Here is a 27,336-nt window from a genome sequence, read left to right as displayed (position 1 = left end):
GGTTGGGCTGGGCTTTTATTTAGGTAGGGCCTTATCAGGCCGAGCCAAAATATTTTTGGGCTTTCCGACACGTTGGCAAGTGTTAGGCTTCCCCATGCCATTTCAGGCTGGTCTGTTAAGTGCCCAGCCCTGCTCGACAATCAATGACAGTCATGTGGCCCGGACTGAAGTTTGCAACAAGCCCGGGATAGGCTTAATAACAGCCAGGCTTAATAACAGCCCAAGAGCCGGCGTCCTGGCCCGGACCATTGGCAGCCCTAGTTGGAGGTCTGCGTATCAAACACTTGATTAATCGGAAAAATTATTGGCGCCGTGTGTAAAAGGCAGATGAAGGGGTTTCAGGTAAATTCTCCCCCAAAAAAAAAAAAAAATTTATTTACCGACACGTTGGGAAAAAAGAATTGGACTTTTCTCAAGGCATTTGACCCATGACAAATTCCCTTCCCACTCGTAGGGAGAACTTCACATATGTCGTGTCCTAATTTGTTACGCGTCTCGCTGAAACCGACAACCCAAAACAATATATATTAAGGCCTCCCACGGGCTCCCGCCAAACAACGAGGAAAAAGAAAAAAAAACCACGTTTTAGAGAGAGAAACCGCGGAAAAAGCTCTCAGCATTGATCCCGAGAGAGAGAGAAAGAAAGAGAGGAAGGTACGGAAGAGCTTTAGATAGAGAGAGAGGGACTCGAGGGTGTTTTCTGTTCTTATTTGCAACTGTAAAAGCAGCTCTGGTTTTTCATGGCAATGGTGGATTTTGCTGCATTTTTGTGCGGCTGATCTCTGGTATTTTTCTTTTTGGCCCTAGTATTCTGATTTTCGGTAGCAGAAGGAGAGGACTCAATGTGGTTACTGGTATGGTCTGATCTTGATGGAATTTAGCTCTTCTTTTTCTCTTTTTGGTAAGTTTTGTTTCTTCTGCTTGAATATCAGTAAAAAGTTCATGCGCTAGGGTTTCTTTAAAGATCTCTTTGTTTCTGTTACTTTTTGGATCGTTGTTGGGGTTTTATTTAGTAATATATCATATCACGTAGAAGAAAAGCTGATTTGTGGATGTGTTGGTAATTAGGATTTTCTCATGCTTCTTTATCGTAATCTGATTGTTTCTTGCTAGAGAAATTTGTTCTATCTTTTCTTGATGATCCCTTTTATTTATTTTGATTCTGTATAGATAAATCGAATGTCTGATTTCTGCTTAATTTTGGGGTTTCATGCACAATTCTCTGAATGTCTTTTGAAATTTTTGGAGTTTCTTGTTCATGTTTTTGGTAATTGTGGGCCTAACGACCAATCCTCTCAATGCTATGAATAATAAGTGGCTCCTTTTTCTTGTACTTGAGACTTTTCCAATCCTCTCAATGCTATGAATAATAAGTGGCTCCTTTTTCTTGTACTTGAGAATTTTTGACAACATATCGGTTGAATCTGTTGGTTTTGTGTCCTTTGAAAAATTGAGATAATCAAGGTTTAAGCTCAAAGTAAGAGCATTGAGCTCAATGTGTAATTTGTGATAACAAGATTTTAGTTCAAGCATTGATTCAAAAAGCAGACCGCCTAGCGCTTAGGCGGTCCAGAAAGCCTGGGCGCATCGCCCAGGCCTAGGTGGCCAAACTGGGCGGACTGTCCCTAGGCGGCTGCTCAGGGCCTCCGCCTCGCTTAGGGGCGGAAAAAAAAAACCGTGAGGGTATTTTGAGTCTTTTTTTTTTGTTTTTAAGCCCCAAAAATTAGGATTTTAGGTTCATTTGAAACCTAAACCTTAGAGAAAACCACAAAAAAAACTAGATTGTGGTAAAATTTTTAAGATCGAAGGGTTACTCAAAGTTAACCAAAATTGATCAAAACATCACCCATTGGTATTATATTTACTTTTTGATGTTTTGCAAAGTTATTAGTAGGTGTTTCAGAAGATTTTGAGTATTTAGAAGTATCTTTGAAGTGGAAGTTTGAAGATTGAGCAATCAAACTCAAAGTAAGTGATTTTTTTTATTGCTTTAGTAATTTGCATGATTTTTGAGATGACTTTTTCGGGAACTAATAAGAGTGGTGATTCCTGTTGGAAATACGACTATAACCTATATCCTAATGATAAAAATTGCATAAGATGCAAATTTTGTGAAAAGATACAAAAGGGTAAACCGGTTCAAGAAACATCTTGCGGTATCAGGGGAAATGTTGCCCCATGTAAAAAGACTCTTGATGTCGTTAAAGAGGAAATAAAATTTTTTTGGACATGGTGAAAATGAAAAAAGATGAGATAGTTGCCGCTATATCAGATATTATGTTTGAGGTTAGGTCATTTATGATGATGATGATAGTGATGAGGAAAGGATTGGGGAGGGATGTCGAGGTTGAGCAATCCATTATTAGGAGAAGCCTTGAGTTAGAGGTCATATGGATAGTTTTTACCTCAGCCCGACCCTGAGGTTGCAGGAGAGAAAACAAAAAAGCAAACCACCATTGAAAATAGAATCAAGAAGGATGAGAGAAATAGAGCTGCGTATTATTTGGCCGCATGGTTTTATGAGGCGGGCATTCCTTTCAATATCGCTCGCTTGAGCAGCTTCTATGCTGCGATAGAGGCAGTTGGCCAATTTGGCCCTGGGATGAAACCTCCAATCCCATATGAGCTTTTAAAGCCTTTTTTAAAAAAGGCAGTGAGTGCCACGAAGGAAGCTGTGGATCTTAAGAAGGATGCATGGGCTCAGTATGGGATTTCTATTATGACTGATGCTTGGAGTGATAGGAAGAGAAGAAGTCAGATGAATTTGCTTGTGAATTGTCCTGCAGGGACATTTTTTGAGGTTTATTGATGCATCTGATCATATCCATGATGCCCATTACATATTTCAAGTGATAGAGAAGGCAATCAAGGAGGTTGGGGAGCATCTTGTTGTACAGGTTGTTACAGACAATGCTGCTCCTAATGTTGCTGCATCTAATTTGTTGCGCATAACTTATCCTAGAATCTTTTGGACACTATGTGCAGCACATTGTATAGACCTCATGCTTGAGGCTCTTGGCGGTTTAACTGAGATATCAGGTGCAGTGAAGAAGGCCAAGTTAGTTACAAATTTCATTTATAGCGACCATCTCACCCTCAGCATGATGCGTACCTTTACAAAGAAGAAAGAGATTGTGAGGCCTGAGGTCATGAGATTTGCGACCTGGTACTGATGCCTAGATAACATACATTTGAGAAGAGTGTAGTTGAGACAAATGTTTACCTCGGATGACTGGACAGCATGCAAATGGTCTAAGGATCAGGTTGGGAAGAAGGTGAGAGATATTATCCTTTCTAAGACTTTTTGGCGAGGGGTGAAGGGCGCCCTTAAGATATTTTTTCTTCTTATCAAAGTCCTTCGTATGGTTGATAGTGACAAGCCTTCTATGGGCCACATATATGATGCTATGGAGAAATGCAAAAGAGAGATAGCCCAAAATTTAAATGATGACGAAACCCGCTACAAGCCTATTTGGGAGATTATTGATGAGAAGTAGGATAGGCAGCTACATCGGCCATTGCATGCAGCTGGTTATTATTTGAACTTAGCTTTTTTTTATATTGACAAGGATATACAAACAAATGACACAATTACTAATGGATTTAATGAGCGTGTAGATGTGCTAGTCTTGGATCCTGATATGCAGGATATTATATGCGCTGATGAGCTAATAAATTACAAGTGCTCATTAAAGTTTTTTGGGAGTCCAATGACGATGAGGCCAATGACCAAAATTAATTCAGGTATTAATAATATTCTTAAGTTCATCAAGTTCAAGTAATCAATTAATTGTATTATTTATTTATGATTTTTTTATGTATCTTTGCAGCCCATTGGTGGAGCCAACATGGGTGTAGTTCTCCAAATTTACAAAAGTTGGCCATCCGGATCTTAAACCTAACCACTTCTTCATCCGGTTGTGAGTACAATTGGAGTACTTTTGAAGGGGTAAGACCGTAACTAAGGGTAATTTGTATAATTTTATAAATAATACTTTAACCATAGATATTAGGTTTTAATTAGTTTCATTTGATTTTGTTAGATTCATACAAAGAAAAGAAACATGCTTGAATCAAAGACACTCAATGACTTAATCTATGTCAAGTACAATCGGTTCTTGAAGGACATGTTTGCTGAGAGAGATAAGAGAGACCCCATCAGATCAAAAAATATGGACCATGCTATGGAGTGGTTAGTTGTTGATGATGATGATGAGGTCGAGGGGCATGAAGGATTGACATGGGACATGGTCATGGATGCTTCAAGGACAACAGTTGGCCCTCTTAGGGCCACTAGATCTTCTGTATAGAGAACAAGGATGGAGGAAGAGGAGGAATAAGAGGCTGATTCAGAAGAGACGGAGGAAAATAAGGACGACCAATATGTCGAGGAGGGTGACGACTTTGTCTATTACGATGAATATGATACCAATGCAGTTGACCCAAGATTTTCTGATGATAAATGAATGATGATTGATGAATGTTGATTGTTGACTAATTATTAAACTTTGAAGTTTGAACTTTGATTGAAGTATTATTGCGTATTGATTATTGCACTATTGAAGATTCTTTTGAGTCTTCAAGTATTACTTTCATAGTTTGATAGTTTCATTTTCATAATTCAATTTTGTTTTCTTCCTCATGGTGGTCAAGTGGTGTACTGCAGTACTGGTGTGATACTATTTGATAACTTGCTTTGATAATTTGGTTGGTTGGAAAATTTTAAGTTTTAATTGGATATGGAGTATGAACCGACTTATGGATTATGGTTATGCTTGTGGAGTGTGTGCTAAATACTAAATAATATGTAGTATAATTTGAATTATGTCAGAATGCCATAACTGCAGAACTGCAGAATGCCAGAATCTTTATTTGGATTCAACTGGGCCGCCCAGGTTCTGGGCGCCTGCCTAGGCGCTAGGCGGCTTGGGGGGTCCAGGCCACCCAGGACCTACCTAGCGCTTTTTGAAACACTGAGTTCAAGCTACCAATTCGGGAAAAACCTGCATTAAGCACAGAGTAGGAAAATTGAGCTTGAAGCTCAAATTAGAAACTGGAAAAACTTGTTTTAAGCTCGAGGTAGCAGATGATGAAAATCATGTTTTAAGCTCAAAGTAGCAATTGGGGAACGTAAATCTTTAAGCTTAATATCATGTAGATGCTTCTTCTAGGCCTAGAGGCACTCAGTGGTATCACTGTCTTTGAGGTATTTAACACCCCCTTACTTGGTCTTCCACAATGAAATCAGGCTTTGGATATGATACCCCATGATATATCCAGTCAAGTGATGCACTATTATAGCCTTCTCTGGTTTGCACAACGGAAGAGAGACCTAGAATTCATAGAATCTTACTGCTGAACTGAAAATCATTTTTTTATTTCTTAGAATTGTTCATCCAATGTCCATAAGATCATCTTCAAAAATTGGGATAAAGAAAGAATCCATCTAATGACTAAATTTAATCAACCCATCAAATGGATGCCATATGTTTATTGGGCTAAACAAAGCAATTTTTATTATGCATTTTTTTTTTTTTTTTTTTTTTTTTTTTGAGATTCTTCTTCATAGTGAACTGAGTCTATGTTCAAAACTTAAGCTTACACAAGTGCTTCTAACATGGTTTTTGAATGTATGTTTCTTTATATTACTATAAGACAGTTGCATGAAATCACTTCCCTATACACACAAAACAAAGAAGATCATTTGGGCTGATATTTAAGGATTAGGCCTCCAGGAAAATGCCTAATTTGATCAAATCAGTAATTGAAATTTTGGCTGGTACATTTTTGGATGTAAAAATCTTAAGCAGAGACCTTTATATGAGAAGGAGACGTTGACAATGAGGCAAGCCAAGTTACTGACGACCCAATCATTCTTCTATATATTGCTCTGCTTCAACAAAGTCTCAGTTATTGTTCAATCTAGGAGCCCATGCAAGGAAATAGGATCTTTATTGCGCGTAATATTGATGTCTTGTAGGATTATGTGTGCGTATGTGTGCGCATGTGCATGTGTTTTCTCCTTTCTTGTAAGTTTGTAGTGGATCATGATAGTGTGTGTAAAATATTGTCTTGAGTGAAATGTGGACTGTGAATACGTGTGCATGTGCATGTGTGTGTGCGCATGCGCATGTGTTTTCTCCTTTCTTGTAAGTTTGTAGTGGATCATGATAGTGTGTGTAAAATATTTTGTCTTGAGTGAAATGTGGACTGTGAATGGAGTAACTCATGGCTGCGATTCATAAAAGTAAGGGTTTGCACTCATTTGCTTATGGTTGAAAGCATCTATGAGTGAAAATAAATAAATAGCATGGGAATATTTTGAAGTATTTACCATTGGGTGTTATGTATGGCTCGTTTGCTTATTTCTCCAATATTTCATGGGGCTTACATCCATAATAAGTGTTTACATGCTTTCATCAGAAGTAGAGTGTGTTTCATTGCTGAAACTAATACCTTGTGATTTTGACAGATAGGCACAAACTCTGTTCTCGTTTTCTCCAAAGAATTAGACTCTTTTATTCTGAGAGTGGTGCAGGTCTAAGCATCTGTGGCCGATCTGAAGTTCTGTACTTAAAATAACATGGGGAATGGCGGCTTATTTCCATCGATTGGGGATTTCGATGGTAATAATTCATATTTATTTCCTATGGATATACTATTGTCGCAAGGGCTTGGAGATCAGTTCTGGTCAGAGATTAGTTCATTCGTCGACATTTCTCATAATTCCTGTCATTTTAAAGTTCCTGGAAGTCTAGCCATACAAGAAGCATTAACTCGTATTTCTAAGTTTGCTGGGGCTTTACTTCTCTCATTGTCAAGAGGCTCAAATTCCAGTTCAAACCGCAAACTGTCAGGCCCTTCACATGGTTCTAAGCATATAAATTTGCGATCTAATACAAAACTTGAGCATACTACATCTTTTGGAGGGAAGCTTGCTCGCTTTCAATCTCGTTCTAGACTAGTAGAGTCTGGCCATCGATTTTTTGGCAAAATCGCCAGCTGTTCCTTAAAGCATCTGTGGAATGATATGGAGCAGCTTCGAGCTTTTCCTATAATGTCAATAGCTGCTGCTATTGTGCCACCTGTTGATTATCTGTAAGTCTTGTCATTCTTGGATTCTTTAACATTGTTCGTTGCCTCAATTGTTTCACATCAAAATATTTGTCATGTTTATGTGCATAGGTAAATGCAAAAAGTATACTATAATGCAGTGGGTCACAAAAGTGCCATAGGCCATTGGGGTTATCACCATTTAATAATGCAATAGTTGGTGATGTAGAGAGAGGGGGATCTGCCAGAACATAATATAATCACAATTTTGTGCTCCAATACTGCTTTGTCACTATTCATTGTTGCTTGTGGTGGTGAGGGCTACTATTGGTTCATGATTTTCAATAGTCCATAGAATTTTGAATTTTATTCTTTTTTCTTTGATTGGATTATGTTTTACTTTCCCTAGTTAAATATTGTCATCTGTGTTTTTGTTTTGGATGTGTGCATATGGTTGATGCGTGGACCTGTGGCCAAAACTCCCATTTAGGTGTATTGTGGGAGCCCAACCCAGCTTAGAACAAGTGTGATACACTCGATCCAATTTCCAAAAAAGAAAGTTTTGAGCTCAAAAAGTCCTAAATCGGATATCCATTAAATGAACGACCCAGATTCAATCTTTTATAGCATTTGATGTGGACAAAATTTTGAGCTCCAAGTCATATTTGATTTTTGAAACTGATATTAGTTTGTAATAAACACGATTTGAAAGTTTGGTGGTCCCACAAACACTCCTAAGGAGGAGTTTTAGCACCCCGACCTGGGACTGCATGAAATTGTGTGATATGTCATTCCAAAGCGCACTTAAACATGGGGCTCCATGAAATTGTGTGATATGTCATTCCGAAGGGCACTTATGTTTTTCTCTGATTCGTTACAATTCAAACATTTTAAGTTTCTGTTTTCTTCATTTTACATGATGCTTTCTTTTTCTATTTCAATTCATCTTTGCATGTTCAATCTTACTTTTTGCCCCTTGATGTTCTCAAGGTCTGTGAACAAGGTCCTACCCATCCCATTGGATAGCACCCACGGAGAGGACTATGCAACTGATCAATTGCAATGTGAAGTTGGTCAGCATTTGGGAAGCAGTGTTTTCTCCATCCCGAAGAGAAATTGGACATGTGTAAACAATGCAGTTGAACCAAGAACTGGGATAAAGTTTCCTTTGTTTCTGGAGAACATTTTATCTGTGAACAATAACTCCAGCTGGAGTCCATTGGTGAGGAATACTGCTTTCTGACAAATGAATTATTATTTTGTGAAAAGTGACTTCCATGTCTTTTTGATGTCCCTCAGGAAGCTCTCTGTCAACTTTTCAATGCTAATAAATAATTTGTGCTGCTACATTACTGAGTGTGGACTTAGGGATGATGTTATGTCAGTTGCATGAAGGCCTAGAGTTCTATTTCCTTCTAAAACTTATGGTAGTTCTGAGAAAATATTAAATAGAGACTCATTTTCATAAAAACTTCCAGAAAATGTTCCATATCAGTAGTTGAGTTTAATTTCCTTGGTATTGATGAACTCAAATTTGTTTTCAAGATCTGTCTTGCATTCTCTAGAGTCTAGATACCTAAGTTACAAAGAAAAATTCCATGGCTGCACCATTTTGAATCTGAATCAAGTTGTATGAATTATCCAAGCATTGTCAACTTAATATTATGTTCCTTTCTCTAGCTTAGAATGTTCGTTGGTTGGTTACAAAAATGAGAAAGGAGTTCGTGTCTGGCACATGGCCTATTAGAGAGAACATTCAAGATCCATATGTGCGACCAAACAATGTCCTCTGTTTAGCTATATGAATGGTATTTAGAAGTACTGATTAAGGATAACAATTTTCATTTGTGGTTTTATTAGAGGCTGCTAAAAAAGTTCCTATTCTTGAGAATGGTCTGGATATTATTCATCAGTAGATGGTATTGCCTTAGGTATTCATTTGGCAATGTTTGTGCATATATTGTTTAGTTAATTGTTATAAATTGTATTTTGTGAGTTAAAGTGTGGCTCTGCCTAGGGGTTGCTGGGTTGATCTGACCTAGGATACAGACATACATATATACATGCATACATACATACATACATCACGTGTGTATATATATATATATATATATAGGAAAAATATACAAAAAGATCATTTACTTTAAGTACAAGGAGATCACAATTACTCCTGTCTGTCAAATTTTAAATCGAGTAGTTGTAAGTGTGTCATTGACTAGACTCAAAGTTCAAAAGAAATTCTCGAACTTTGTGACACACTCCATCCAATTTGAAATCTAAGGGCTAGGAGTGATTGTGATCTCCTTGTAATTATGGTAAATGGTCTCATAGTATACTATTAATTCCATACACAAACATGCACACACACACACAGATATACATATATATAAGTATATATAGATGATAGATAGATAACCATTTTATTGACCGGTCATTGTATGCTACAGTATAGGCTGGCATTTGCTATACATTTATGTTCCTGAGAATGGTGTCAAAGCTATTCTATAGTTTCTCTCTCTCTTTCTCTCTCTCTTAAACAAGTATATATGCATGTATTTATGAATATATGTACGTATCTATGAATGCGCATCTCACCTTTACGGTTTGTTGTTTCTTTAGGTGCTGGTTGGCATTGGCTCTAGGAGTATGAAGATTATCAAATTTAAATCTTTGAAGGTGTATGCATTCGGCTTATGTGAGTATTGCCCTTCAAAGTTATGACATACCAATCTTTGTGTTACATTTGCTATGTATATTATGATGTCGTTCCGTGGGTTTTTAACTCTTGCGATGGGTTTCTTATTTTCTATTAGATGTTCACCCTGATTGTGTGTGTAAGAAATTGGCTCCAAAGTATGCTTCTGTGCCAATTGATGAACTGAAGAATCGGGAGGACTTTCTTGATGATCTTTTGAGGTGAGCATGACTGATTATGGATGGCTAGTATGATTTAATAGGATTAACATCTTATAAATTACCATGTGTTAAAAAACTTCCACCCCAAAATGAATCTTAATCATTGACCTGATTGTCCACATCTGCATGGTATGTATATTTACCTCTCTTGGGTATCAGAGAATGAATCCTGTTAATATGTATTCTATTTTCTCCATTTTCTAACATATTAAGAGGCTTATGCAGGGAGGATATACACATGACCATCAGACTTGTGGTAAATTGCAGAGGACTCAAGATAAATACTGTGAGGGAGTAAGTGGCATTTCCTTCTCTTTAATTCTTATTTCTATTTCCCTTTCATTTTGGGTAGTCTCACAAGTACATTCTCTCTCTTGGTTGCAGTGCTTTTGAGCAATCTCTTCGAAATCGCTTGCTAAAGGTGATATAAAATCTTCAACTCGGTAGTTGAGCATCTTTTGAGGACTCTCCTCTGAATAGCTTTTCATAGAGTTATATTGCCTGTTCATTTTGTATAGGGATTATATACAATGAGACCATTTACCTTTTGATACAAGGTCACAATTAGTTACAACCATCCAATGTGAAATCTAATAGCTTGAGTATGTCACATAGTTCGAGAAATTTGTTTTTGAAGTTTGAGCTTGGTCAGAAGAATAATTGCAGCCATCCAATTTCACATCCAATGGTCAAGATTAATTGTAACTACCTTGTACCAAAGATAAATGGTCTCATTGTATATTTTTCCATAACAATACCAGAATGCCACTAGATTAAAGAATGCCACTTTTCATGGAAATAACGACTGCATCACCCCCATTTTCCATTCTTTGAAGTACCATGCCTTAATTTTTTTAACCTAGCTACCCTTTTTAACCTAGCTACCCTTTTCCATCTCCCTTTCTCTCCCTCCCTCCCTCCCTCCACAGTATAGAATATAGACCTTTCGGGTTATATGGGGTGATATAATACGAACCTTTGATTTTTCACTGATGCTTCTATAAACATGGATATCTTTCTAAAGTGGTACCATTTTTGTAGTCTTGCGTTTACATACTTGAACATGTGACTGACCTTTCCAACCTTTTTGCTTTTTTGTTAGATGAACCCAGAAGCTGACAATGGATGTTTGGCTGCATTTGGATCTTGTTTCGCGCCTGATATTCCATTATCTGTGGTAAGTTGCTAACTGCCTATCCCCTCTTGGCTTCGTTTATCACAATTGTTGAGACATCTTGGGGGTGTGTGTGTGTGTGAGAGAGAGAGAGATTGCCGCCATTGTTGAGGCACCTTGGATCTGTGTGTGTGTGTGTGACACGACACACACACACACAGGTAGAGACAGAGAGAGAGACTAAGGAATCTCGGTACATGTTATTTTACAGGGTACGACGATTGATTTTCAACAAACACCTCAGGGTCAGCTGATTACAGAGAGTGAGTTGTTAAGGGAATGGACTAATTTTGATGTCTGCTCTTGCTCTTTCTTTTGTATGTAGCTATTTACTTGACAAAAATGTTGATTTGCAGTTGGTGGTAAGCAACTTGGGGCAGTCCAGAGCAAGGATCTCTGCAGTGAGTCTCTCCCCCCCACCGGCTCTCTCTACATGGGTCTAAAACATACGTACACGTAAACACAAAAGCATGTGTTACATGCATAATTAAGGACCTTTTTATGTTTCCATTGTGTCAAAATGAGAGAGAGAGAGAGAGAGAGAGAGAGAGAGAGAGAGATCTTAGGTTCAATTTTCAAAGTCAAGTGCTTGGATGCATTTTCCTTGATCATGCTTCTTTTGTGGTGATATGCAGAGGCATTCTTCTCCATGTACATTGGGGAATTACCAGTATCTGTGCAGGCAAAGCAGGAAATCAGTAATAACATTGCCGACATGATCAAGCGATTCTAAGATGAAAGAAAAGGACGCACACTCGAGAGTTCTGGTATTAATCGATCAGAGAAAATTTTGAGACAAGGAAAAAGGATAAGATGGGGAAATTTCCCATTTTGACGCTGTCCAAACCATATTGGAATGGTCATCTTAGGGTATCTGTATAACCAGAGTCCCATTTTTTGAAGGAAGAAGCTGGTCTTCTATGTCTATATTTGTCTGGTCTTCTTTTATATGTATATCTGTTTATGTGTTTGAATATTTGATACATTGTTAGCATGGGAATTGGTGAAATGAGAGGTTGTGAGGGCTGATCGGTGCCTTTGTTTATTAGTCTTGTGAATGCATGCATCTGTTTTTGAAACTCGTTAGAACGGGGGTCTAAAATTCCAAAAAACATGGAATATGACCCTTTATTTTTGGTATACAGCCTTCACAATCATGGTTGGCTATTAGATGTGAAATCGGATGACTAGAAGTGTGCGATCTTAAAAACAAAATTTCTTGAACTGTGTAGCATCTTATGCTGTGAGATTTCACATCTGATAGTTAAGGGTAATTGGGACATGAATTATCAAAACATCTTATTTACCTTGTGATCAATTTTATCGAAATCTGAGTCATTAAAACTTAGATTTAAAACATGGATTCAGCCCCGAAATTGTGCAGGGTCCAAGCACGAGTCACTCAATCCGATTGATCCATGTCACATGAGACTCGGCTAGATCTCTTATGAACTACACCGATATCGAGAATTGGTCATACTTGGCTGGTTTTTGATATTTTTTCACGAGACTTAGAAAGTTATTGATTTTTATTTTTATTTGTTTTTTAATGGTAAGTGTTAATAGTGTGTTAGAATTTTTTTTGAAAGCGTTAGTAGTTTTTGGAAAAAAGTTAGCATTGGCGGGAATGGAAACCAAGTTGGTAGCTAAGTCAAAAGTGATGTTACCACGTTGACCTCAACCCTATTCCTTAGAACCTTATGGATCCGAGTGACTCGAGCGAGTCGTTTTTTGATTCGTGTGAGTCTTGAGCTTGAGTTATCGAGTTTTGAAGCATGATTGTCCATCAAATAGACGGTTCTATCTTTAGGTGGGGATTATTTGGAGCTTTTCTTTTTCAACTCCAAAATTAGGTAATTTGAAGGTTTTGGGCGTAACAAATCCTTTAACGTGGTCTTCCGTATAAGATCAACAAATTGGTCCGGCAAGACCGCCAAATTTTCTTCTATGGAAGAAAAGTAAAAAGATAATGTTGAGAATAGTAGGAGGTGCTAGCAAAGAGTGAGGTTTTTTTTTTTTTTTTTTTGGTAATTAAGTGGGGACGACGAGCTGTTGTCCATTTTTTAAATTGTTAATGGGTTTTGAATGCGTTAAGTGAGAATGAAAGCCTAGACTTTAACTAGGTACAGGTGGTGTTACCACTACGAATCCAACCGCATTCTCGAGGGAGGCCTGTATTGGAACACAAATATAACAATCCTAATTTATGATGCCAGACACTACGGTTCAAGGCAATAATTTGAGATCAATTGTCCACCTTCACAGCTCGGGTTGGGTGTTTCTAGGCTCAGCGATAACAAGGGATTTGTTGGGTCTACCCTACTCACTATTGGAACATGCATAAAATCCAATAGTTGGCTCCTCACCGTATCGGATGAGCTATTGTTGGCTCCTGCAGTGTAGTCGGCCAATAATCAGTTGCGAAGTCATTTTGATTCTTTATGATTAGGGGTGGCAATAGGTTTTTATGTTATCACAAAGATTTTTAGTATTTAAATTGTATCTTTCGACATAATTTAGAGGTGCGTCTTAATTTGATTGTTTAAAGTTGATGTCTTTTAAAAATCCGACTCCTTATTGACCGAACTTTATATATAGCACATATATATTATAATTTATATAACTTTTAATCATTTATATATAATTTCATTTGATTTTGTTCGCACAGCTAACAGTAAACTAACAATATTATCAAATATTAATTGATTGTTGCCCAACCAGGCATTAATTGATTACTGCCTAACGAAAGTACTGGTTGATGGCATGCAATATTGCAATCCACTAACTGAACCAAACCACTATAGTTGCCTAACATGTAGATTACAACTGTAGTTGTAAATTGTGCTTATATGAACGTGGCGACCCATGAAAGGTTTACCCTTCTTTATTTATTGAGCATTAATGCTAAAAGCAGTTATTTGGACAACCATATAGGTGCTCTAAGCCTATTCCAAGCTGGATCGAGCAAGGTTGTCAATTTCCCAGGGTTAATAGCAAGAAGAACTTAAAATGAAAAAATTGATAGGAGTATCCGGTACCGAGGCAAAACCAAGGATCTTAGACCCATATCAGTATGCGGATATCATCTACTTTTAATACAAATAGGTTATAATTATTTTCGTCTTTTAAATTTCAAATTTGGTAGTTGTGATTTTATTGTTGATTAGACGTAAAGTTCAAATTTTTTTTCTTGAATATCGCGATATACTGCAAAATACCCAATTTGATATTAAAAGCTAGGTATAATTATGACTTTTTTGTAAAAAAATAAATAAATGGTCTCATCGTATATAATACCGTATAAGTATCACATCAGGTTGATCTACCAATAAAGTCTAGAATGGATTCAGACCTAAACCCAACCCACTAGCTCCAATATATGGGGTCCAAACCTAGACCCCTTGTAGGTGGACCCCTTAGATCAATAGCCTCGTCGCAATAGACCCAGACTGACCCGGGACCCGAGGGGTAGACCCGATCTAGGTCCATCCAAAAGTTGGACCTAAGAAAAAAGTTTAGGTCTGGTAATATTTTTCAGGTCTCATATGTATGGAATATATTTAAATACATAAATATTTTAATTTTTAGGTAGGCACCAAGTCTCACACTATATTTTTTGGTCTCGGTCAGGCGAATTTGGGTGCGATCGGGTCCGGGTCCAACCGGACTGGACCCGTTGCCACCCTTTCCTCGTTGCCATACCTAATATGCACTAAGATGTACCAACAAGTGGTGTATGGCAGGCTTTCCCAAATAAGCTCTAGAAACGCGTACGTGCCCCTCCTTGCCTCTCCTCCACTCTTTCGGACCCACCAAATACGCGTCAACCAATGGAGAGCTGCCACACGTCGTAGGCTAACACGGCGACTTGGGCCCCATGCCTCCCTCCAAAAGTGGGCCCACCACCTCTACTTCCGCCCAACGGAAAGCGTAACGGACTAAGAGATTGAAAGCCTAGTTAATACAAGGCAAGGAGGGTGATTAAGAAAAATTGATCACAAATCACAAAAATTTAGAGAGAGAGAGGAGAGAGAGAGAGGGGGAGAGAGAGGCGGCCATGGGGTTGTCTGTGACGGCCGCTATCTTTGCCGTCTGCTTAATTATTGTTGTTAATGTTAAGATTAGTGAGGGGTTAATAGATTACAAGGATGCTTTGTCCAAATCCATAGTGTTCTTGGAGGCTCAAAGATCAGGGAGATTGCCACCAAATAACAGGGTCCCTTGGAGGGGCCACTCTGGCTTGCAAGATGGTGCCTTAGCTAATGTAATCTCTCTCTCTCTCTATATATATATATATGTAAATATAATAGGTGTGTTTGAAAATTTTGTTTCTTGAGTTAAAAATGGTTTGAGAAGAAGAAATGGGGTTTTTTGGGTTTTCTGGTTTATGGCTTAGCTTGAAATGTAATCTCTCTCTCATAATAATAAGTTTAAATTTAGAGAAACTTTTTAGTTTTTGAGGTTTTTTTTTTTTTTTTGTAGCACTCATTGGTTTTTGAGAAATTTAACATGCAAATATCTTTTCTTGAGTATTTATGGTGCATCTTCCAATCCATCATATATATTGTAACAATTGTTTCACTCAGTTAGCGAATTGATTATTAAAAAGAGGCCTCTCATTTTATAATGGAAAAGTTTCTATGCTTCTCTTAGAACGTAGACCTATCGTCTTCCTACCATCCAGCCGTTCAATTTTGATCAAGACAGTCATTTACCGTTTGATCTTAAATTCGATGTTTCGAAATATTTTATTTTCAGTTTTTTTTTTATATGAATTGTATGAATATGAAATTTGGTACGTGCCATCTTCTCATTAGGGCGCACCTATAAAAAATATTAAAAATAAATTTTGATAAAATATAATAACCAAAATACCCCTTGAAGTTTTCAGGGGTATTTTAATCATTTTATTTTATTGAAAATATTTTTTTTATATTTTTCGCTAGTGAGAGTTTAATATAGGAATGGATGTCCAAATTTTAGTGTCAAAATAATTATAAAAACAAAAATTTAAAAAAAAATAGTTTAGAGACGCGACATTGTGATTAGGACAATCTTAACCCGCCATTCAGAATGGACGATTGGATAAGGGAGATGATAGAACTTCTATAAAGTAGAGGAAGCATATAAAGCTTGTCTTTTATATATTTTACGCTTATGTCTCTTTTTTTACTTTTTCTTATTTTTCCCCAAGTACCCTTTGTTTCGAACTAGAGTGTTTCTTTTTTATTTAATGCGTTGTTAATTTTTTCAAGATCCGAACCCAAGAAAACTAATTGGTTCAAAAATTAACGTTCCAAACTAGCTATTTAGAATTAAAAGTTAAGCCTCGTCGTTCAAAACTTGAACTTATGAAGGTTGAAACTTTTTTTGGACTGCATAATCATTCGGAACTTCAAGTGTTTATAGATCTACTCGATTTGCGTCTTTTTTTTTTAATTTAAATTTCATAAATAGAATTGAATATAGATTTCTAAGCCATCGTGAAGTTTCACAAGTATATCTTCTAGCAAAATTTAAAGACATAACTTATTACATAGTATAAGGTGGGCACCTTATACAAACCCCACCTATTAAATAATGGGATTGTCTAGAAAGAGACCGTTTATCTTTTGTATAAGGTGGTTACACTAGCTCTTATCTCTTAGATTTCAAAATGAATAATTATAAGAGTGTTATTGATTCGACACAAAGTTCTAAAAAAAATGACTCACCCCAATATCTACAATTTGACATTTAATGAGTGGAAATAGTTGACTTCCTTTTACAAGAGGTAAATGGTATATTTTTAAACAATCCCTTAAATAAGAAAAATAGTTTCATGTGGGTTGGACCGCATTTTTATATATGCGGTCAAAAAAGTATAAAGCATGCATCTTTAAGCATCCATCGGATCTTAAAGATGGATGCAAGTAGGTGTTCCATCTAAAAATAATGAAAACTAAAGGTCCAAATTTTTTCTTACTAGAAATATTATTTCTACTTGTTTTTTTAAAAAAATTTATATTCATGATCTCCATGTTAGAGATTACATGTCTTTAAAAATAAAGTCTTAAAATCTATTTAAAAAATAGATTTATTAAGAGGACCGCATTTCTACATATGCATGCTTGGAGGTATAGAAACCGGGACCCTTAAATAATAGGGTAAAGTTTATATGAGCCAAGTTTCTAAACCATAAAATTTGAGCCTACATCAAAAGTTTCACTAGAAGAGGTTGTTTTGATGTCCAAATATCTCGACATCAAGATGCATGGACATGAGAAAAAAATGGATTGCAAGTTGAAAATAATGCATTTTGTAATGTATTTTTGGACCGTTAATTTTCAAGTTTACATAGATATGTCGATTTACACATATTTTTGAAGCTTTAAACTTTATAAATAAATATAAAAATATATTTTAAAGTTATCACAAAGATTTCTAATATTAATAAAACCACATGATGCTATTTGAAAGTAGGATCTAATTTGATTGTTCAGAGCCTAGGCTCCATACAGACCGCACCCTAAATAATAACATAATTTATTCGATAATGTAGATACTTTGCATGAAATCATGTTTTCCAAAGACGACGGAATGGGTACTTTTGGAAACTAAATATTCGTATACCCTAATTTGCTGACGTGGAAGATCATATGTTTGCCAGGTGAACCTAGTAGGAGGATATTACGACGCTGGAGACAATGTAAAGTACGGATTGCCCATGGCTTTTACCATAACTACCCTTTCATGGGGTGCCTTCTTTTATAGGGCAGAGTTGGAAAAGGCTGGAGAGCTTGGAAATGTAAGGTCAGCGATTCGTTGGGGGACAGATTATTTCCTCAAGGCCAGTTCCAAAAAAAACCGTTTGTGGGTTCAGGTATATTTTCTTGATATAATTTTCTTTTTATTTCATTTATGTTAAAAGGTATTGGGAAGTTGTTTCATTAAGCTATTTTTATTTTTCTAAAATATCGGTGGTATATTCAAAATATCGTCAATATGTTGGTGGTATTTTTCATTTTTGATGTTTGTATTGATATCATAGTTATTAAGATCGAACTGGCTACCCAATTGGAGAGGGGTCTGGTCCAATCAAGATTAGTTTGATCGGACCTAATTTTAAGAAAATATAAGGAAAATAAGAATAATATCTTAAGGGAAAGCTTTCTATGTTTCCCTACACCATAGAAGTCCTATGTTCCCCCTACCATTCAACCGTCCATTTTTTATCAAGAGAGCCACTCATCGTTTGATCTTAGATCTAACGTCTCAAAGTATTTTATTTTTAGTTTTTTAATACAATTTTTTTTAATATGAAATTTGATACGTGCCATCTTCTCATTGAAGTGCACCTATAAAAAAATATTAACAATAATTTTTTGAAAAAAATAAAAAATACCCCTTGAAACTTTCAGGGGTATTTTGATCATTTTATTTTATAAAAAATATTTTTTTATATTTTTAGCTAGTGCGAGTTTAATGGAGGAATGAATGTCCAAATTCTAGTGTCAAAAAAGTTTATAGAAAAAAAATTAAAAATAAAATAGTGTAGAGACATGACATTGTGATTGGGGCAATCTTAACCCTCCATTCAAAAATGGAAGGTTGGATAAGAGGGAACATAGAACTTCTATGGTGTAGGGGGAATATAAAAAGCTTTCCTATATCTTAATAATATGAAATATATTAAAAAAATTATCCAACTTTGTTCAACTAGTTAAACCAGTTAAAATAAGAGGATCCCACTGGTCAAAACTAGTCAAGTTTTGAGTGGTTTTCAACCAAACCAAATTTTGGTTGGATCGATGAAACCAAGTGGTCGGGTTAGGTCGTGATAACTATAATTGATACTATGAAATTTCAAGTGCGATCCACTTAACTTTGTTTTGGGGACCTAAGCCGAAATTTGGCATCTTCAACTTTGTCGAAAAGAATCCAATAACATTGATTTGGTGTTTTGATATCTCATTGTCTTAAAAATCAGCCGCGAGTTAGGCTCGGAAATCATTCGAGTCGGGTTGTGTCAGTGCCCTAGAAAGTGCTAAGGCAAAAGCTTGGGACTCGCCCTTAGTCGGCCCCTAAACCTATTTTGTGTTAGAAAATCACTAACTCAACTAGGAATTGGCTTGAGTCAAACCAGATGACTCGGGCTCATGATTATGGCTGGTCCGCACCAAATTATATTTTTCTAGACATTGAGACATATGCACAGTTTTTACTTGCATGACACATGCAAATCACATTCCATGAAGCTTTGCAGGTGAAGGATTGCCATCTGAAACATGCATGAAGAATTTGAAAGAAAGATCTATGTGATCTTTTTTTGAAGAAACATAATTTTTTTTTATTAATAATAATAACCCCCTATATTTTTTTTGGCAACAAGATCATTCACAGATGGTTTTATTACAAACAATAAAAATTCCAAAATAAATAACACATCAATAAAATAAATCTCAACTACTTGATGTCATTCATACAACCTAATACTTTGCTTGAGAATATAAAATAAAAGAACAAAACAAATAAAAGAAAAGATGCCGAAGATTACCCCAACCGAACTTTTTACACCCCACACCGAGTCACCGCATCCAATGGCACGGGATCTGTGGTCTAGCTTCAATCTCGAACCGAGATAGCTGACTTCGGCCAAACTAGGTTACTACCCCTTAAAATCTCTACTAAACCTTAACCTCCAAAATTAACTTAGGCCCCCTCTAATTTTTCCAACCAAGAGAGGAGAGAGAGTATTACCTAAGGTTATGGAGAGAGAAAATTAGAAAGATAAATATGGAGGAGAGAGAGTGGGGCGTGCCCTTTTAGGAGAGATAGAGGTGAGAGAGAGGTTATGGGAGAGAGAGATTGTATAGAGATTGGAGGGAAGCACCCCTATGTATAGTGAATATTTAGGTTTAAGGTTTCTTAAGGCTTTCCCATAGTTTACCTCTTTCATGAGATTGAATCTAGACCATTGATCAATGTGACTTGTGAGGTCAGAGATCTGAATCATCAATTCCATAGATGGGTCATGAACATTATGGAAGGTACTTGAACCATTATCCCCATTTCTTTAAACCATTTCCCATCAATATATTTAAATAAAGTAAATATCATGCATTCCATAAAATTACATGATCCATGTCACATATTCCATAAGGATATGTTAAATATTATCACGTAAATAAATACTACCAAATACAAATAAGATAAGGTCAATATTTACTATCTATTCAAATTGACCATATCCCTTTAAAACAAACTTGCTATAAAATAAATAAAGCCATGGTTAATATTTCCGTTCCAAGATTTGACCACATGCCACAAATTAAACTTACCTTAACTTAAAGACTTGAACATAAAGCAAACAAAGATTCCAAAGCGTAGGGCGTGCCACCCTTTTGTGGCACATGTGGGCCCCCACTCACATGCCACATGGTGAGCCTATATACACTTTGGGCTACCAAAGAATATTATAAAAAATTTTAAAATAAAACGAATTATATATATATATATATATATATATATATATATATATATATATATATATATATTCCAATTTTTACAATTTTGTAAAATCTATAATTGTATTTTTATAAGTCCACAAAAACATAAATAAAATATTGAGAGATATATAAAAATTCAAATAATAAAACTAAAATCATTTCAATAATAAAATGAACATAATTAAAGTAATATGATGTGAAAAGGATCCTTATGGTTTTAGGAATTCAATCTGTAAATATGGGGTGGACTACAGACCACACTAGCTTTATCGAACTGACCCAGTGTTTCCTATGACCCACAGTCCAAGCAGGGGCTCATTAGCAGGTCACCAAAGTTAGGTTCCTGAATCAAGGGGTCGCAATCTCAGTTTGTGGATTACAGGTCTTCCCCTAGAGACGAGTTAAGGTCACCACGACCTGATGCGACCACAGCTCTATGGCGCATAGAGGTATCTCTCGCACATGCATACGCTTCACCCAAAGGTGGATATATGGCTTTTCCGAACGATCTATCGATATGCATACCATGTGATGGAACATAGATGAGGTTTTGGCCCCCGTCTCAGTAGGCCAACCATCACACACAAGGGTCACACAATCCTTCGGCTCTTTCATCTAGGCATAAGCTCCGACCTCATCAACGGTTAACCCAAAACCCTTCTCGGTTAATTCTTTATGCTCAGGTACCTTGGGTTTTCCAACCGACTGGCCTAGATCGATAAATACAATCCTGTATAAATAAATATCATTTGCTTAGTATGGTCCTCGAGGGACCACACTTCTATTGAGTTTATGTTTCACTATAAAAGTATTTTAATACACAGGCCACATAAACCCAACATAATTCTCACCATCTTAAGCATAATTTCTTCATTCTTGCACCAAATGATACATTTTCAGTTTTTGTCGTGAAACGACAACAATGTATCGATAATTATTTTCAGACTGCAGTTAGTGCATGATATTGTTGTAAACTTGCTAACAACTACATGGTCTTGAGCAGATGGTAACAACCATCTGATCAAGATCATATGGTTGTCGATCAGATGATGCATATAATTGTATATGTTTGAGGACGTAGTAATTACTTAATTAACAATTTGTGCACATTTCTTTGTTCAGGTTGGTGATCCAGTGGCTGATCATCAGTGTTGGATGCGGCCTGAAAACATGGAAACACCAAGAACACTATATAAGATTGATGAGAGCACCCCAGGCACTGAGATTGCAGCAGAGACAGCAGCAGCCATGGCTGCATCTTCGTTGGTCTTCCGAAATACCGATCATGCTTACGCCCGCCGCCTCCTAAACAAGGCCAAATTGGTATGACTACTTGTTCATAAAATTAGAAACAAAAGGAAAAGGCAACTTTTGAGTTTTCTAAATAATTTCAAACGAATACCAAACCATAGCACTTGAAAAAATTGCAAGAATTTCATGTCTTCCTGATTTTGTATGGGTTTTGTTGCAGCTCTTTGAATTTGCTGTGAACCACAAAGGGACATATGATGGAGAATGCCCATTTTACTGCTCTTTCTCAGGTTATAATGTTAGTATTAAGTGCTCTACTTCTCTGGTTATTTGTTTTTGTAGTTATTTTATCCAAAGGTGTAACCCTATCACATTTGGTTGGACTTGGGATGTCAACAGTGCTTCATGTTTGCTAAGATGATAAAGAAGTTATAACTTTTTTCGTCTGATAACAATTTTGAATGTATATTGCGATCTTAAATCAATAACAATAATTAATAACAAGGCCAAAAAATATAATAATAATAATAATAATAATAATAATAATAATAATAATAATAAACAATGACGACGACAACTACAAGGGAGATGTATGCTAGTATCCTTTTTATTTTGGGTTATTAAACAACATTAACAAGGGAGATTTATGCTAATATTTTTTTATTTTACATTATTAAAAAGATGCCTCTCATTTTATATAGTTTACGCTTATGTCTCTTTTTTCACATTTTCTTATTTTTTTCCCCAAGTACCCCTAGTTCGTAACTCCTTATTCCGAACTAGAGTGTTTCTTTTTTATTTAATGTGTTGTTAATTACTCCAATATCCGAACCCAAGAAACTAATTGGTTCAAAAATTAAAGTTCCAAACTAGTTATCTAGAATTAAAAATTAAGCCTCGCCATTCAAAACTTGAACATCATTCGGAACTTCAAGTTTTGAACTAATGACTTGTATTTTTTTCTTAAACATCCCAGTTTGGAACTGGTTGCATTTTAGGAAGAATAAACAAGGTGAAAAAAAAGGATGAGCTTAAAATATATAAAATAGAAAATATTCTTTTATTACGTCAAAGTAAAAGAAATATCAATGTAAATTTTATTATCAATAACAAAACAACAACAATATAATAATAATAATAGTAATAATAATAGTAATAATAGTAGTAATAATAATAATAATAATAATAATAATAATAATAACAATAATAATAACAATAATAATAATGACAATAATGACAATAATAACAGTAATAACAATAATAACAATAATAATAGTAATAATAATAATAACAATAATAATAATAATAATAATAATAATAATAATAATAATAATAATAATAATAATAATAATAATAATAATAATAATAATAATAATAAGAAAATTAAAAAAAAAATAAAAAAAAACCATGTTTTTTAGGATGTTAAGCACCTCTTTATTTTATTCATTCATTTTTTCTTATTTTACCTATCTATTACATCGCTTCTATTTGGCTACACACAATCAAATTTTGAGAGACTTGCAGGATGAGCTTCTTTGGGCAGCTTCATGGCTTTACATTGCCACCAAAAAGGAAAAATATTTCCATTATATCCACGAGCAAGCAATTAGTGCAAGCGTAGATGAGTTCAGCTGGGATCTCAAATATGCAGGAGTTCAAGTCCTTTTATCTGGTGTACGTTCTCTTCTTAATTTACTAGTATTTAATGTCTTTTTTTTTAACATTTCTAAAATAAATATTTTAGAATTTTTATTTCCTTTTTATTTTTTGAAAATGAGCTTTTTCTTCTTCTTTTCCATTTTTTTTAGCCAAAGTGTGTACAGGTTGCAAGAGAAAACTATAGCAACAATAGGTAGAATTGATGTTACCAGGATGACGCCACTCTAGTCCAGTTAAAACTGGTTTGACCGCGAGTCAAAATGGTTTGGCCAAATCTTAGAAAGATTAAAATAAATACAAACAATTGTATCAAATATATAAGAAAAAAGAGTTGCTAACTTTGTTCGGACAGTCAAACCGATTGAAATTGGCAGATCAGATTGGCTAAAACTGATTAAACATTGATTTTAACCAAATCCGATTTTTAAACATTGATTTTTACCAAATCCGATTTTTACTCTGAACCAGACAAATTAAAGCATTAGTTAGAGACTCAATTAATAATACCACTTGGACCGATCTAACGAAGACATAGTGAGGGGACATTTATGTTAGAGAGAGAGAGAGGAAGACCAAGAGAGTGAGAGGAAGACGGATAGAGAGACAGGACACTTATGTTCGAGATCGAGAGAGAGAGAGAGAGAGGGGACATTTATGTTAAGACAGCACATTTAAGTTTTAAGGGGAGAGAGAAACCACACCAAAGAATTAGAGTAATTTACGTTCAGACCTTAAAAAATTTTCTAAAATACGAACTCCTATGTTTATAAGCAAAAATTACAAAGGTCAGTCAACCTGTTATTTTTATTTTATCCAAAATTGTCTTTCGGTTTAAGCATGGAATCCACGGTTTAAATGTTATTTTTATTTTCTAAAGTTTTTTCGTTAGTAGCACTGTGCCTCAAACTTGGTAGAGCCCTACTAATAAAAAAAACTAAAAAAAAAAAAAATCAGTCCGAGGATGTCTTTGGAGTGAGAGGCAATTTAAAAAAAAAAAAATAAAGTGGTTAGACTAACCTTCTTTGTAATTTCCACCTGAAACATTTCGTATTTAAAAAGAAAATTTATGATCCATACATATAACGCTCAAAGAATTACAATGAGAGAGGAAGGCGAACTAAAGAAAAGAATTACAATGAGACAGAGACTGCACTAACGAATTACAGAGAGAGAGAGAGAGAAACTGCACTAAAGAATTACAATTTTACGTTTTGCATTTTCTACAAGTAGGATGCTATTTTTATACTATAAAATCGATCATATTAAAAAAAGAAGAAGACATTCTGCATTTTCTAACTATTGAGGCGAATAAAAATTTATATCATACCATTTATTTTTTGCAGTTATATTTCTCCGGAGAGGAACCATTTCAAGGCTACAAGAAACAGGCTGATAACTTTGTGTGCTCAGTGCTACCCGACAGTCCTTACAGCCAAATTTATATCTCCCCAGGTTCATTTTCTCTCTTCTTCTTCTTTTTTTTTTTCTTTTTTTTAATCATTTGTTTTTTTTTTTTTAACATATATGTTCCTACTAAAATACATGATTTAGATTACTGCAACCTTATTTTTACTGGTAAGTTTGCCCTTATATATAAGTTTTTCTTTGCATCGGCTTTTATAATGTAACAACCTCACTTGTAGAAGTAGACTTGGCTTTTATAATGTAACAACCTCACTTGTAGAAGTAGACTTGTAATGTTCTACACAGTCAATTTTAGTTGGACTATGCAAATTTGTCATGTCTTTTAAGATAATACTAAAACGTAGTACATCTTTGAAAGCATTACCAGTCCATACTATCAATCTAGAACGGATGGTACAGTTTTATTTCTACAAATAAGGTTGTAGCCTTGTAAGATTTTCGCTTCGTTTATTTGGAAATTTTCACTTATTCATTTAATATTTTCTTTTATTTTTTGTGATTTTACAGGGGGTTTAATTCATATTAGAGATGGGGCAAATACTCAATATGTGACGAGCACAGCGTATTTGTTGAGTGTATACAGTGACCTTCTTACAAGATATAAGCAAAGTGTGACTTGTGGGGACAAAGTGTTCCAGCCGGACCATCTCATGGCTTTTGCAAAGAGACAGGTATTTTTTAAAAATAATTAATAATTCTACAAATTCCATCTAGCAATGGTTAGTGAGAGTAACATATAGTTCTTCAATTTCGATAATTTTCCTTAATAGATTAGCAGCAGCCAAAATATTTCATACTCTCACAAGAGCATCCCTCGGATAAGACCCATTCCATGAATAATTATAGGACCCCATATTTTGGAAATATAACATTTTTCGACTGATAGACTAACCTGAATAGACTGAAATAAAATTCCATGTAAAAAATTATAAGTGTTCGGAAAAAATAATGTCTTGAGATTGAATAGAGCGCGTTCAATTTTTTGACAGTAAGAGAGAACTTAAAATTCAAAATTTCTCTTTCAAAAGGAATCATCTAGTGAATTTTAGGTGGATCTCAAATTTCCAGATTGAAAAAATAAAATTCCCAAAGAGGTCATCTGGCCAAGGGAGTAGATGTATAATATGCTACTGCAGAAATGACTAGTCCTCACAAGAGAGAACTTTTTGGAGAAATAATAGGATTTTATGAATCTCCCTCTCATGCAAACTCATACACATAAAGATAAGACTTTGTCTCAAAAGATTCTCTCTCTATCTCATACGCATAAACATGAAGACTCAAAAGATTCTCTCTCTCTCTCTCTATAACCATCTACGCCTGCAAAATGCAGATGGACTACTTGTTGGGCGAGAACCCTGTGGGCATCTCCTACATGGTAGGGTTCGGCCCGAAATCCCCAAGGCAGGCCCACCACCGCGGTTCGTCGGTCCCACCGATGTCCCCACTCAGTGTGATCAGCTGCCCAATATCCTTCATGCAGTGGTTCAACAAAGACACCCCAAACGCTAATGTGCTGACCGGGGCGATCGTCGGTGGGCCCGACCGCTACGACAATTTCGACGACAAGCGATGGGATTCGTCGAAGCTGGAGCCCACCACCTACATCAACTCATTAGCCGTTGGTGTGCTTGCTAAGCTTGCTAATAATCACAATGCTTAGTGTAATCTCATATATTTTTAGAGAGAGAAAGAGAGTTGTGGTCGCCCCCTCCCTCACGTGGTAACATGTGATGTGATTCTTGATTCTCTCTCTATACCACATACGTACATGATTTTTAAGTTTTAAATGTGTGTAGAATATGTGTATATCACACTCTTTCTCTCTCTAACGAGTGACATTGAGGATTGACTTTTTTTTTTTTTTTTTGGTGTTTTTTATTAATCAAGCATGTGGGTGCTCTCTCTCACTCATCCTTGTTCCTTTCTCTCTCTCTCTTAAAATGCCATCTTCTTGATAACGCATGTTGTTTCTTTCTCAATCTTTGATACATGTTCTCTATCTCTCTGGCATGTTCTCTCTCTCTCAGCATGCGGTCTTCTTGTCTGAGCATGTTCTTTCTTTCTGTCTTTGACTATATAGACTCTTTCTCTCTCTGCACATGCTATCTTTTCGACCAAACCCCTGTTCTTTCTCTCTGACGAGACATGCTCTCTCACTCCCTCTCTCATTCTCACTCTCTCACTGTCTCTATAAACATGCTATCTTCTTGATTAAACATGTTCTTTCTTGATCTATCTTTGATACACACTGTCTCTCTCTCTCCATGATGTCTTCTTTCATACATGTTCTCTCTCTCTCTGCATGATGTCTTCTTCAGTAAACTTTTTCTTTCTTGCTCTATCTTTGATACATGCTCTCTCTCTCTC

General features: G+C 35.7%; 3 protein-coding genes across 13 annotated transcripts; all 3 read left to right on the top strand.

The window, feature by feature from the left end:
* The first annotated feature begins 568 nt into the window (after positions 1–568).
* Positions 569–12,191, top strand: FAP2 (Chalcone-flavanone isomerase family protein). 11 transcript variants are annotated; one of them, XM_088864267.1, is made up of 11 exons: positions 569–854; positions 6,477–7,098; positions 8,044–8,275; positions 9,673–9,748; positions 9,867–9,969; positions 10,195–10,263; positions 10,354–10,390; positions 11,072–11,146; positions 11,355–11,406; positions 11,500–11,544; positions 11,779–12,191. In XM_088864267.1, exons 2-11 carry the CDS (start codon positions 6,584–6,586, stop codon positions 11,874–11,876), a joined length of 1,302 nt encoding a protein of 433 aa, XP_088720393.1. In that variant the 5' UTR covers positions 569–854; positions 6,477–6,583; the 3' UTR covers positions 11,877–12,191. The 11 variants fall into 11 exon arrangements, with proteins under 11 accessions (XP_088720393.1, XP_088720391.1, XP_020526111.1 ...); XM_088864265.1 differs by having other exon boundaries at positions 11,500–11,599; XM_020670452.2 differs by having other exon boundaries at positions 6,473–7,098.
* On the top strand, positions 2,689–4,639 carry LOC148782181 (uncharacterized). The gene is made up of 3 exons (XM_088864272.1): positions 2,689–3,744; positions 3,831–3,949; positions 4,044–4,639. The coding sequence occupies exons 1-3, from the start codon at positions 3,642–3,644 to the stop codon at positions 4,308–4,310; spliced, it is 489 nt and encodes a 162-aa protein (XP_088720398.1). The 5' UTR covers positions 2,689–3,641; the 3' UTR covers positions 4,311–4,639.
* A 2,945-nt stretch (positions 12,192–15,136) lies between the features above and the next one.
* Positions 15,137–26,876, top strand: GH9A4 (glycosyl hydrolase 9A4). The gene is made up of 8 exons (XM_011627006.3): positions 15,137–15,407; positions 17,793–18,005; positions 21,754–21,954; positions 22,103–22,180; positions 23,407–23,556; positions 24,885–24,993; positions 25,474–25,637; positions 26,300–26,876. Exons 1-8 carry the CDS (start codon positions 15,201–15,203, stop codon positions 26,627–26,629), a joined length of 1,452 nt encoding a protein of 483 aa, XP_011625308.2. The 5' UTR covers positions 15,137–15,200; the 3' UTR covers positions 26,630–26,876.
* Positions 26,877–27,336: the final 460 nt, after the last annotated feature.

The sequence above is a fragment of the Amborella trichopoda genome, chromosome 4, assembly GCF_054954075.1.
Source record: "Amborella trichopoda isolate Santa Cruz 75 chromosome 4, AtrichopodaSantaCruz75HAP2 v2.0, whole genome shotgun sequence".
NCBI lineage: Eukaryota > Viridiplantae > Streptophyta > Magnoliopsida > Amborellales > Amborellaceae > Amborella > Amborella trichopoda.
The sequence above is the reverse complement of the archived record's forward strand: the minus strand, read 5'-3'. Positions and strand labels throughout refer to the sequence as shown.